General features: G+C 59.7%; 1 protein-coding gene across 1 annotated transcript; it reads right to left on the bottom strand.

Moving 5' to 3' along the window:
• Window positions 1–293: 293 nt before the first annotated feature.
• On the bottom strand, window positions 294–1,553 carry CHST1 (carbohydrate sulfotransferase 1). The gene has a single exon (XM_009478928.2). It carries the CDS (start codon window positions 1,551–1,553, stop codon window positions 294–296), a length of 1,260 nt encoding a protein of 419 aa, XP_009477203.2.
• Between the last annotated feature and the right edge of the window lie 11,649 nt (window positions 1,554–13,202).

Genomic DNA, 13,202 nt, shown 5'->3' with positions numbered 1-13,202 from the left:
GAAAGCTTGAAGGTTGCTTTATACATTTTGTGTGTTTTGTAAACATTGTTACCCATCCACAGTTCTAGCTCTTGCTTGGAGAGACCCGACTCCTCGTGTCCGAAACATGTTGAGGGGCAGCAATCGCTTCCCCTGGACTCTGTTGAGATTCCCGCTCAAGGTTTAGTGCAAATTTTGGAGAGAAAAAGACAAGAGAGAGAAAGGGGGGGCGGGGAGGGAAACAAAATGAAAGAAAATAAAATAAGGCAACAGTTAGAAAGTCTGTATCAAAACCGGGCCCCCCTGGGGCTTCCTTAGGAGAAGGGCAGGAAGTCTCTCTCCTCCACCAAGCTGATGGAGAGGTTCTTCAGCTCCTCCTCGGAGCCAGCGGTTTTGTAGCCGAGCTGCGCCAGCACCTGCTGGCAGGCGTGCTGGGTGAACGCCACGATCTCGTAGGACAGCCGGAACCGCCACTTCTCCGCCGTCGCCGCCGAGTTGCGCACCGTCCCGTACTTGTGTTTGGAGGAGGACCTGTCTCCTCGGGTGTTGTTCTGTATCCAGCGCTCAACGTTGCTGTCCATGGGGATGCCCAGGAAATCATAGATCTCCTCGGTCTTTTTCATGGGGTTCCTGGCCAGGTCTTCGTACCGCACCAGCATGTACTTGCCCTTGAGCCACGGCGGCCGGTTGAGGCCGGTGGACACGGAGTTCCAGAAGTCCTCACACACTGTGGTGAGCTGGGTCACATCCAGGTTGTACGGCTTCCTGCCGGTGCCGTCCCAAATCCTCCACAGCCGGTAGGTGTCCCGGAAAGTCTCGCTCCGGGACGCCAGGATCCCCCGGGGGTCCCTCACCAGCTGGATGACCTTCAAGTTCAGCCGCGGGTCCTCCACCAGGGCCCGGAGGTCGCTGACCTCAGGCACCCGCACGGTTTTGATGGCCACGTGCCCATGGTCTCTGCAGGACTCGGTGGCCAGCGTCAGGTTCAAGGTACCGCACTTCTTCACGCAGTCTCCCTCCTCCAGGTGGAGATCGACGGCTCCCAGGGACTCGCAGACAGGCGGCGAGCACAGGGCCTTGCTGGCTCCCCTGCGGAAGAGGCGGTCGGTGGTGTGATTGATGGGCTGGGGTTTGATGTAGTTCTCCAAGAAGTAGAGGTCGCAGTCATACAGGCTCCTCAGCAGGTCTCGGCTGGCCCCCAGCATGACCCGCCTGTCCGTCGTACTCTTGCTCTGGGTCAGCTTTGGGATCAGGGTGTACTGGACATGGTAGAGGGGCTCAAATAAATAGAAGACATCGAAGTGCTGGTTAAACAGCTGCCCGACAAACGAGGAGCCGCTGCGGGTGGTGGCGAGGATGAGGACGTGTGTCTTCCTGGAGAGGTTGTACGCAAAAGTGGGGCTCTCATCACACAGCCTGTCGGCCGCATCCGTGTCCTGGCTCAGGCTGCAGTTCACGGGATTGGGAATGGGGCAGCTGTGGAAAGACTTGGCCGTGAAGGTCCGGATTGCTGTGTACTGGATCGCAATGGATGCCAAGGCTAGTAGGAGGACAGCCTTCCAGGAACATTGCATGGCTGGTCACCTTCATGGAGCTTCTTCACAGGTCGTCTTGGTGTCTGCAACCCAACAGAGAAGTCATGGGTTGAGCAAGGACTACCAAGGAGGACCCAATTATTCCACTGCTGGGTGTACCTGCAAACGCTCTCCCACAGTGCACATACATCAGCCATAATCACATGGACCACAGTCATGCACTGGAGAGCCCCATTTCAGAGGAGAGGAGGACCAGCCAGAGGCTGGCAAGCCTGGAGAGACACTTCCAGCCAGGACTTCAGCCCCAGGGACTGCTTCCCTCCAGGCTGGGGGGGGGGGGGGGGGGGGTATGCAAATCCTGTGCCCCACAGCTCACCCCATGCCCTGCAGCCCAGGCAGGGGGGTGTTAGAGCCCAGTGCCCGCACTGTCTATGTGCCTCCAACCAGCTGCTGTGAACCCTCCTCCCCAGCTGCCCTGTCAGTCACTTGCCACCCCATCAGCCAGTGCCTTTGACACCCAGTGCAGGGAAAGGGCAGGAGCTGGTGCCAAGCACTGCCTGGAGAGGCTCATCTCCATCCTTCCTGGCCGGCTGGTAGACAGCCGGCTGAACATGAGCCAGCAGTGTGCCCAGGTGGCTAAGAAGGCCAACAGCATCCTGGCTTGTATCAGGAATAGTGTGGCCAGCAGGAGCAGGGAGGTGATTGTTCCCCTATACTCGGCGCTGGTGAGGCCACACCTGGAATACTGTGTCCAGTTTTGGGACCCTCAGTACAAGAAGGACATTGAGGTGCTGGAGCGTGTTCAGAGAAGGGCAACAAGGCTGGTGAAGGGTCTGGAGCACAGGCCTTATGAGGAGCGGCTGAGGGAACTGGGATTGTTTAGCCTAGAGAAGAGGAGGCTGAGGGGAGACCTTATCGCTCTCTACCACTACCTGAAAGGAGGTTGTAGTGAGGTGGGTGTTGGTCTCTTCTCCCATGTAGTTAGTGATAGGACGAGAGGAAATGGGCTTAAGCTGCGCTAGGGGAGGTTTAGGTTGGAAATTAGGAAAAATTTCTTTACGGAAAGGGTGGTCAAGAATTGGAACAGGCTGCCCAGAGAGGTGGTGGAGTCACCATCCCTGGAAGTGTTCAAAAAACGGGTAGATGTGGCACTTGGGGACATGGTTTAGTCTAGTCTACCCTTGATTGTTTTAGAGTGGACTTGGTAGTGTAGGTTAATGGTTGGACTGGATGATCTTAAAGGTCTTTTCCAACCTAAACGATTCTATGATAAGGAATGGCCCATCCAGGCCAACAACCTCCTGCCTGGGAGAGCAGCGATGGCTCTCCTGGAGCTGCAAACCTCTTTGCTTAGAGGTCCACCAGCCAGGCCAGCTCAGCCAGTCATCCTCCAGGCATGAGCAGCAGCCTGAGCTCTGTGGCTGGAGCCAGAGCTGTGTCCTAGCTGCCAGCCCCGTGTGTCCCCAGCACTGAGCTTGTGGTGCTGGCCAGGTCCTGCTCAGCTCTGGGATTCAGGCCCCCCCCCCCCCCCCCCTGCTATTCTGAGCACCAGTAGCAATACTACAAAGAAGGAGGCACAAGAAACTGCATCCCCTCCATCCCCTGTTGGCAACAGTGCAGTGGCAGGAACCCTGGGCAGCAGAGATGGGCGCAGGGAAGAGCGGGGCTGTAGTTGCACAACTTTAGTCTAGTGATGCTAACCCCTGCCTTTCTGCTGCCCGCACGTGGGTGAGGGTAGGGGAAGCTGCGCAGAATGCTCGGATGGGGTGCTCAGGGACAGCGAGGTAAGAGGCACCCCTGCTGTGCCTGGGGAGCTGCTGCATTGCTGGGAGGGGATGTAACCACGGTGGTGCTTCAACATCTGCCCCCCGCCCCCATTCAGTAACCAAATAACATACACAGACTGCCCTGCTGCTCTCCAAAGCACAGGGCTTCACATCCACGTGCTATTGCTCCCCAAGGCCAGCAGGGCTGGGGGGGGGGGGGGGGGGGCGGGCAGGAGATAGCAGACTCATCCCAGAAACCCCAAACAAGCCAAAACCCTTGTGCAGGGGAGACACTCCAGTATTAGCAACAGCTTTGAAGCTCCCCTGCACCTACTTTCCCTTGCCCATCTTCCTTCCATGCCCCACTGTGGTATGGTCACCTGTGCACGTGCCTCTGCAGCCACCTGCCCACCCTCCTCAGGCAGAACCAAGGGGACAGGCCCAAATATCTCTGCTCCCCACCCAGCAGAGCCCTTCCCACAGCACCATCACCACTGTTCCTTCCTCTTCCCCACTCCTCTCGCGCTCCCTGCGTGTCTCCAGGGAGCGCACCGAGCCAGCCTCAAGCCGGTGGCAAGCTCCTGGTCTCCTGCTTGACCCCGGCACACCAGCCACTGTGGGTGGGACTGGCGGAGCCGCTGCTGTGGCTGCTTGGCCGAGGTCTCCGAGGGAGGCCGACAGGCCAGCAATGGATGTCAGCGTGCGAGGCCTGTTCAAGCCCAGAGGCTGCTGAAATCCCTGACGGGCTTGGGATGGTGCAATGCTCCTGGTGGGCGCTCCCCGCAGAGCCCATGACAGCTGGCACAACATGTTCTTCACATCTCTTCAACATGCCCCGCTCCCCGGAGAGACCCTGGCACCCAGCGAGTGATGCTGGGAGCTGGGAGGGCTGCTCAGACCTGCAAGTGAGTTGAAAACCTCCTTCCTTTCTTTCTTTTTAACATTATTATTATTATTTACCACTTGCCCCAGCTGCTCGGTGCAGGCAGGAGGCTGCAGGAGCTACTAACTCCAGAGACCTCTTGCCACGAGTGGGGTTTTCTGCACCCCCACAGTTCAGAGCGGGACCCCAGCACAGGGGCTCCGGCACTGCTGCTGCAGGCCACCCCCCGCCAGCCATCACCATGTCTGTGCACTAAGAGCTGTGCTTTAGACACAAAATGATGCTTTGAATAAAGGTTGCTTTCCCTGGGCTGCTGCCTGCCAGGCATGTGGCTGGGGACAGAAGTCGCGGATGCTTGGCTATTGCTGCTCCTGGTCTGGGGTTACCTACCCTGCAGAGGGGAGACATGTCCACACGGGATATTCTACCCCTTGGATAAAGCGTTCTTCCAGGTCTGCTAAGTCAGGGCAGGACAGGAGGGTCCCTGCCGGCACGTGCTGGCCCAGGTGGCTCAGGTATGCTGTCTAGGTGGAAGCTGCAGCGGGAACGCTTTCCTGCTCTCTAGTGATAGCCAGCCACACTGCATCCTTCACACACAACCTCAACTTCTGCTCCTTGCTGCTCTGCTGATGAATGCTGGAGCAGGCGTGACACGGATTGTCCCAGGATGTGGCAGAAACCTGCTGCCAGCTCCCCTGCAAAAGGCAACCAGAGCCCAGGTGCCTCCTTGGTCCCAATTCCTGCCGGATCGCTGGTTGTGAGCGTTTCAAGTTCTCCACCCACCCAGACCTGCTCCCCTTTGCAATGCACCAAGCTGCGGAGGGGAAGAAACAGAGCGTTGATTCACCTCCTCGGCAGAGCAAGTGCAAAACCACAGCCCCCAGCTTCGGCCTCGGCTGCCCCTCGTCACCCTTCATGTGTGCCCTGCCCATCTGCTGAGGCGCAGCCAGGGAGGGGCAGGTTTTGGGAGAAGGCTTCCCTCCCTGATGTCTCATCTGCAGCCTTTAAAGCCAGCCAGAGCCTCCTCTCAGCCCCCGCTGCCTCTCCCACCTCCTCCCATTGCTGCCTGTCCCCCAGGAGACACGGTTCCCACTCAGCCCAGCCCTGGGCTCGAGAGGCAGCAGCGACTGGCAGCTGGGTGCTTTTGGGCAGCTCCTGGGGCAGCGCAAGCCCATGGCACCCGGGAGCTTGCCGGCAAGGCTGAGGATCGCTTTCACGCTCCCCCTTGCTCATCTATCAGATGCAGCAGGGCTGGTGTGAAACACCTGCCGAGGAGGAGCTGCGCGTGGCTCCGCACGGCTCGGAGCGGGCAGGCTGAGCAGCGGCTGCAGCAGACACGCTGCCGGAGGATGCCTCCTACACACACGCACAGCAGGATAGCTGCTTGCTCTCCCATCCCTTCCCCGGGGCACCTTCTTAAATTGACCTGTTCCTCTTCAGGCACCCATACCGGGGCCAGCAGTCCCAGACCAGCAGCTGGAGTGAGGGCCGTGCCCATGTGGGGCTGTATGTGAGAGTCCTGTGTGAGGCATGTACTGTTTTGGCCACTCAGCCCTAGACCGTGGGATGCTGTGACCATGGGAGTCATCCGAAATGCTGGCGTCACAGCTGTTTCCATGCTATAAAGTGTTTGCAGCCGAAATCTTCCTCTGCTCTGTCTCCGGCTCAGCTCCACCAAAGACTAGGAGAAAATGCAGCCCGAGCGCGGGAGCTGAGTCTGGTAGGTCCCTCCAGGCAGCCGGGGCTATAAGATGGAGAGCTGGGGTGGGGGTAAATCACTGGTACCATCCAGCCCCCAGCGCTGCTGGCACTGCGAGGGGCCTGCGAGAAGGCACGTGGGCTCTTTTTCATGCAGTGCTGGGATCGCCACTGCCCCTTCCCTGACCCTAGCCCCTCTCCGGTCGCAGCATGCCAGACAGCACTCCACTGCCTTGCCCGCATCTCCATCCGGCTGCCTGCAGTCGCACCAGGAGCAGGCTGTCCACGAGGGATGCACGGCATCCGGCAACCGGCTCCGAGCACTGCAGGAGGCTGGCTGGTGCCTGGCGCAGGGACAGGAGCATTGTCTGTGAGAAAAGGAAGGTGCCGAGCCTTTCCTCTCCCCTGCCCCGCTTCTCGCAGCCTTGAGCCCAGAGGAAGGGAGAGGATGGGCACAGGCAGTGCAGCCTCCCCCACCCCACACACCCGGGAAATGGCAGCGGGTGCATAATCACCTGCCTTCCTCTTCCTCCCCTGACTCCCAGCGCTGCTCCAGGGAGGATGAGCAGGCGAGAAGCCAGCAAGACAGCCCAGGAGCATCAGGGAGATCGGAGGCGATGAATTAAGCTGAATGGCATCCGTGAGTCACCAGCACGGGGAGCAGCGAGCGTGGCCGGCCAGCCGCAGCACAGCGCAAGCCCGGGAGGAGATGCTGAGCAGTGGACTCCTACTTCAGGGACAGTCTTCCCAGGTTTGATGGGAATGACCTGCTTTTAGAGCCATGCAGCAGGACCGCAGCACCGGAGGCTGCGCTGGCAGCTGAGCTCAGGCACCAGGCAGGCTGGACTTGGCGGGGCTGCTGCAGGGATCCATGCGACTCGCACTTGTCCCCTCCAAAAGCTGCCAGGTGCTACACAGGGCAGTGCCCTGGACTTGCCAAAGCTTGTTCTCGTGGCGGGCTCCCACAGCGTTTCAGTAAGTGCGACTGCCCTGCCTCCTGCCCCAAGCCTTCCTTGCAGGTTCCCTTGCTGCTCCCTGGAGGCAGCCGTGTTTGGGCAACTCGGGCGTGATGGCAGCTTTAGGCAGGGGACCTTGCAGTAACTGCTGCTGTCACTGCTGTGTTTCCAAGGCGCTCTCACAGGGCAGTCAAAAAACCATGCTCTTTTCAGCTGCCTTCCAGGCTGTCCCCCTCTCTCGACAGCTCCCCAGAAGTTGTGCCCTTGGCTCGGCTGGGCTCATCCTGGGCTCCCTCACCACTGCTAGGGAAATTCTTCTGCATTTCCCCGTGGCAGGGAGGAAGGGAAGATGGTGCGAGGGTCTGTGCAACACAGGTGCCTGCTCTGGCCCTGGCACAAGCCCCGGCACCAGGGCGACGCGCCGGAGGACCACCTGTGCCCCACAAGCCCTCTCCGGGGCCTGCCCGGTCCAGGTCCAGCTACCAGCACCCTCTACCCCCAAAAGTGATTCCCGCCAGCAAGGCTGTTTCCATGGAAACGGCAGAGTGACTCAGGACTTTGGGACCAGCTGGAAAACACAAGTGTGAACAGTGAGCGCCCGGGAAGGTGCCAGGGTCTCAGTGCAAGGAAGAAGGGTGGACGAGCGTAGGGACCGGGCAGGGCTGCCCGCCTGCGCATTCGGGCACACAGGCACACCCCGCGCGAGGCGAAGCCCACGCCTGGAGTCGTAAGGCAAAACCCTTCTCCAGCGACTGCAGCACTTGGAAGGCATCGCTGCAGCACGCTTCCCAGGGGACACATCCCAAAACATGCCTCACCGCAGACAACCCTTCATCCCGCCCGGGAGGGAGACCCACGCGTGCACAGCCACCCCACAGAGTTCGCAGCACCAACTTCAGCAGCCGCTCAGCCTCGCACCCCTGTCCCCTACCCGGCAAGCAACACCCCTGGGTGCCCTGCCCAGGGCAGAGCAGCTTGTTGGAGGGCTGTCAGGGAGGGGGGAGCTGCAGCCCGCGCCCTGCGGTGCCTCCCTGCCCAGCCAGCCTGGCTCCTGCGGCCCCGCTCCCCCCCACCTCACCGCCCAGGCACGGAAATTAAGTCGCAGGGTTCCAAAACAACTCTCGGCCAGGGACCCTGGCACGGGCCTTGCCACTTCCCGGCATCCTCCCACTGAGTGAAGAGTTTATCTCGTAAAACAACATGTTGTGACCACTGAGGTGGAGAAGACGGGCTCCTGACGGGGTTTAACGACGAGCATCCCGCTCGGTCGCAGTGGCTTAGTCATGCTGGTGGCTCCGCGAATCCAGGCAGGCACTGAGCACGCCCGCGGCCCAGCCACCCGGGGCAGGGGCAGGCAGCACCTCGCCGCTCCCCAGGGGAAAGGGGGCCCGCTGAGAAAAGCGGCACCGAGCAGCCCCCCTTCCCCCTCACCTCAGGCGCTACCTGATTTTGGGTACCGCAACCGACGCGCGAGCAGGGCTGGTCTCAGTCCCCAAATCTCCGCCCCAGCAAGGCCCACCAACATGAGATCCTGACAGGGTAGGAGTGAGCCTTCAGCCTCACCTCCTCTTCAGCCGTACAGCACTAGAGCTTCCCTACAGTCACAGCTTCGAATGCCAGCTGGGAACTCACGCCCGCCACCTTCCTCGGGTGAGCACCGCGCGGTACGACGAGTGGAGGTGCTCTGTGCCCGGAAAGACCCAGACTGGCTCTGCTCTCGCGTGCACCGCCTCCTGGGGCACTTTTCTAATGATAAGGCACAGGACTCCCGTGCTCAAAGCCACTCCTGGCATGCCCCCCGCTCCCCTATCTCTGCCCATCCCCTCTCCATTTCAGAGGAACCCAGAGATCCTTTGCCACCAGAAGATTACTGCCCACTTTGACCAGCACTTAAATCATCACAGGGCTTTCAACGGGGATTTCGGTTTTTCCCTACTGGAACTCAGCATACGCATTTTGAGTTAATTAATCACTATCAAGTAATGCCAACTGCAGCCAGTCCCAGAGTTTTCTTGTAGCAACATCCACCTGTGCCTGTTTAGCCCTCATCTGCTGAACTGCATCTGTCCCTTCCCGAGGATGCGAACGCCTGGGTAAACCCGGTAGAATTTTTTTGTGCTCTCCACCTTACCCTGAGCCATCCACCAGGCTGTTTTTGCGTGCTCGCTCCCTCCTGGAGCGCTCCCCTGGCAGGAGCTGGAAGGCTCTTTTGGGATGAACGCGCTCATTCAGCACCTCGAAAGACTCCCTTTGCAACGTGCCCAGCCCGCGGCCGCGTTACGGAGCCCGAACCTTGAACGGTGCAGCTTTCCTGTAGGACTGCTCCATGCCACGGCGTGCTTCAAGCCTGCTCCGCGGGGTCTCCTCGCCAGCCTGCGTCCTCACGGCGGGTTTATCAGACCACTTCAAGGTCTGACAGCAAATGCTGGGGCATTTGCTCCGCCGGCTGGCGCAGCTCGCAGCACCGGGCAGGGCATCTGGCCTCCCCTGTGCCACCGGGGACCTACTCACTTGTTCCAGGCGGCAGCTCCTCACCCAACAACAGCCCAAGTTTCGCCGCAGCTCGTTCCCAACCCCCCGCCGGGTCTCGGGGGCCAGGGCTGCCGCCCCCCCCCCGCCCCCGTTCAGGCAGCCCCGGGCCGGGGCTGGCCGGGCGCTCGCAGCCCGGGACGGGGTCCCGGCGCTGGGGGCCAGCGGGGAAAAGTCCCTCCCGCCGCCGCGGGTGATGCCTCGCTGCCCTGGAAAGTTGGTGGCGCGGAAAGGGTTACGGGAGAGCCCCGGCCCGCCGCCCCCGGCCACCCCCGCCGATCCGCGCCCCCCGCACCCCGGCGCCCCTTACCTGGCGGAGCGCCCCGGCGGGCTCCCCCCCGCGCCCCCGGCGGGCCCCGCCGCGGCTCCTGGGGCGGGGGGCGCCGAGCCCGGCCCGGGGGCGGCTGGCGGCGGAGCTCAGCGGGCCGCGCCGCGGGGGCTCATCGCTGCCCGCCGCCGCCGCGCTGCCTGCCCTGCCCTGCCCTGCCCGCCCTGCCCGCGCGGGGCCGCCTCTCCACGCCCCTCCGCGCCGCGCCGGCGAGGGGAGGGGGGCGGGCGGGCAGGGGAGGGGGCTGCGCCCGCTCCCCTCCCTCCTCCGGGCCGCCCGGCAGCACGCACGGCGCGGCGCGGCGCAGCGCACCGGCAGCGGCACCGGCACCGGCAGCGGCAGCGGCAGAGCCTCCGCGCCGCCCCGCGCTGCCCGCCTCCCCCCAGCCCGGCCGCCGGGCTCCCCGGCTGTGCCGAGCAGGAAACTCTCCGTTTCCTTTCTTTCCCTCCCCGGGGCGGCCCAGCCGGAGCCGGCAGAGCCCCTCCTGTCGCGGGGGAGGCCCCGGTGCCCCCCCCCCCCCGCCCCCACGACCGGGAGAGGTGTCCCCCCCACGCTGGGTGTTGGCAGCGGGCGCGGGGATCCGTGGGGACCGGCTCAGGCCGCGCCGCAGACGGTGCGGGGCGGCGGCTGCCTCCCACCCTCCCCACGGCCCAGTGCTGGGGCGCAAGCAGCCCCCTCCCCGGGGCCCGGGCGGGTTTGGGGGCGATGGCGGTGTGCATTTCTTCGCTCGCTTTCCGGTGGCCTTCGCTCGTCAGAAAAAAAAAAAAAAAAAAAAGAAAATTTGTCATGGGGACTGGTTCTCCAGCGCCAGGAATCCTCCCTGCGCTGCCACAGCCAGGGCTCACGGCCACGGGCAGGGACCAAAACCGCCCTCGGTGGTGCGGGAACACTGACGGATGAGGCGTGAAGGTGCCATCCTGACCGCCTGGGAAGGCGGGATGGGGCAGAGGGAATGAAACACGGGAGAGTGTCAGGGCTGTTGAGACGGCTGCGGTCCCAAGGCCGCGTTCCTCCCGGGGTCTGCTTCTGTTCGACCCCCCCGAAACGGGTCAGACATTGACTTTTGGCAACTTTGAATGTTTCCCTTTCTGTCCGGCGCTTGCCAACTAAGCTGCATTATTAGCGCTTTAACTGCACCTCCACTGAAATGGCAGCTTATGATTCTGGAGATGCTACAATGGATATTAATTTTTTATATCCCCCTTTTACTTTGTGCATGTTTGGTGCTGCCTGGGCATCATCAGGAATCACAGCAGTTTTCTTCTTACATTCATGTGAGCAACACTCAGCTCCTGACAACCCCTTGAGCTCTGCAAGGAGCTGCCTCCCCAGCTCAGGGATTTCCAAATCTTCACCTCCGACTCGAGGATTCACAAAGTGTAACTGTGGGGTTACTGTACCGGCATGTTCATCGGCAGCTCGGAACAACTTCTCTCCGCAGCGAGCGGGCTACGAGAAACAGTGGAGCCCAGGTCCCTGCGCTGCAATTGTGTCGAGAGGAAAATAAATCCCTGGGAACACTGCTCTCGCCTCCGCTCTCAGAGGCCTGCCAGGCTGCGACAGTGAGCTCAGGGCTATGAGGTTGCCTTTAAATCTCGGGAAGCACAACAGCAGAGTCGTCACTTTTGATGTTTAGCATGTTGGACTTGCATTTGCTGCTTTAGGAGTACCCAGATCTTGTGTGTCCAAAAATACCAGTATTTCTCAAGTCTTTTACAATATCCTGACAGCCCTAGCCCCCTTAATCTAATTTTAGAAAACTTTGTAGGGATTATATATTTACAAACAGTTGGTACTTAAATATTATTTCCCTCACCATAGCAACAGCTCCCCATCCTAGCATTCGTTATACAGTGCTATTGCATTGGTGTATCCCTGTTTTGAGTGAGAAAGCCCTGAAGTCACTGTCTCTGGTGCCTGTTTTCCTACACCTTGCGAAGGACAAGGGCTGAGGCTCCTGCCTGTCCTGACTCTTTTCCCAGAGCTGGGGAAGAGCCGTACCGCCAGCTGCCGCTGGAAACGTGCCGGTGGCCCTGGGTTTTCCATCATCGGTGTTCCTCAAGTGAGGCGCCCACTCAGGCCATCCCCTTCCACAGACGCAAGCTGCTGATTCATCTGCCGTGGCATAGCCTACCTTGTACCTATGGACCCATAGTACCTCCACAACAGCCCTGAGCGCCACCCCCATGCGGCACACAGGCTTTTGGCAGCTCTGGGTGCCGGTGATGTGTGCCTGATGTATGCTCGCACTTGCTCAGCACCTCCAGCAAGCAGTGGGGAGGAGCTGGGAGCGGGCGTCCAGCTGGCCTGCGGCCACGGCTGTGCTCCGCTCCCACTGGGGGCCAAGGCGCTGGAAGTGCAGGAATGACAGGATTTCAAGGAGTTTCGCCAAGTGGGGCATAAACCAGGCCAGGGACTGGTGCGAGGAGGAAATCAAGGGGCTCACGGTAAGAACAGGAGAGCAGACGGGCACCTGCATGCTTCCCAGTCTTTCCCAAGAGTAAGGATTTGCTTCTCTCTGAGACACCAGCCCAGAAACAGTCTGGGCACTGAGACATCTCCAAAGTCCATCTACAAAAATCCAGGGTGCCCCACAACTTGGGGCAATCCCAGAGCTACTTGGACACATACCTCCTCGTGCTGGGGGTTGTCCCCCCACCTGTGGGACTGGCCACGGGTGCCTGAAGAACTTCCAAACACCAGCGATGCACACTGAGTGTCTACACAACGCCTGGGCTTAAAATGGTGACATTGAACCCGGGGCAGTCAAGGTAACGTGGCCGTAGAGGCTGTCTCGTACAAAGGAAAGAAATTTGAAAGAACAATGCAAAAAATGAGGAATAAAAGCAGGGTTGAAGGACAAAGAGGTGCTTCTGATAATTTCAGCTGGGCATGATCACATTTTCTGATGCTCCCTGGTATTTTAAACATTAATCTAGAGAGATGCTGTTGGTTTGAAAGTTTATATATTATAGCTCTGTATCTCTGACTGGTGGGTATTAAAACATTAATTAGGCTCCATGGTGTGTGTTTGTGGTCAGTTTGCCTTCAGAGGGAAGGACTGCTGTGGCTGTACCTCACCCTCATCAAGAAAATTTGCCTCTGTTTCAAAGGCATCGTTTTTCCCCTGCATAGCTCTAGGTGGGAGAGCAGAGAGGCTGCTGGTGACTTGGAGAGTCAAAAAAGCTCACCTTTTAAAATTTTCATCTGAGCCCAAATGCAGTTTGAAAGCATCCAATTTCCATGCTCTCCAGCAACAGATTTCTGCAAAGGCTTTGTATTTTCTCCTCTTGAGTTATGGTTCAAAAAATCTACCTTAACAACATAATCTGCTTGGGAATATATGTAATAAAATACCAATGTGGCTGTTAAGGTGATATGAAGGTTACTGTTCTAATCACTCAAAATGCAGTTGGGAGCAAAGTTACAATTCTCACAGTAATCTGGCCACGTTACATGCCCCGTACATCTTGCGAAACACCGTTAACATAAAGAGCAATGTATTAAAGCACATAAATTTGAAGGCAG

The sequence above is a fragment of the Pelecanus crispus genome, chromosome 6, assembly GCF_030463565.1.
Source record: "Pelecanus crispus isolate bPelCri1 chromosome 6, bPelCri1.pri, whole genome shotgun sequence".
In the NCBI taxonomy this organism is placed as follows: Eukaryota; Metazoa; Chordata; class Aves; order Pelecaniformes; family Pelecanidae; genus Pelecanus; species Pelecanus crispus.
This window is presented reverse-complemented; position numbering and strand designations above follow the sequence as displayed.

Bases quoted from the DNA above. Each gene is read 5' to 3' on its own strand.
- CHST1 (XM_009478928.2), bottom strand. From the start codon at position 1,553: ATGCAATGTTCCTGGAAGGCTGTCCTCCTACTAGCCTTGGCATCCATT.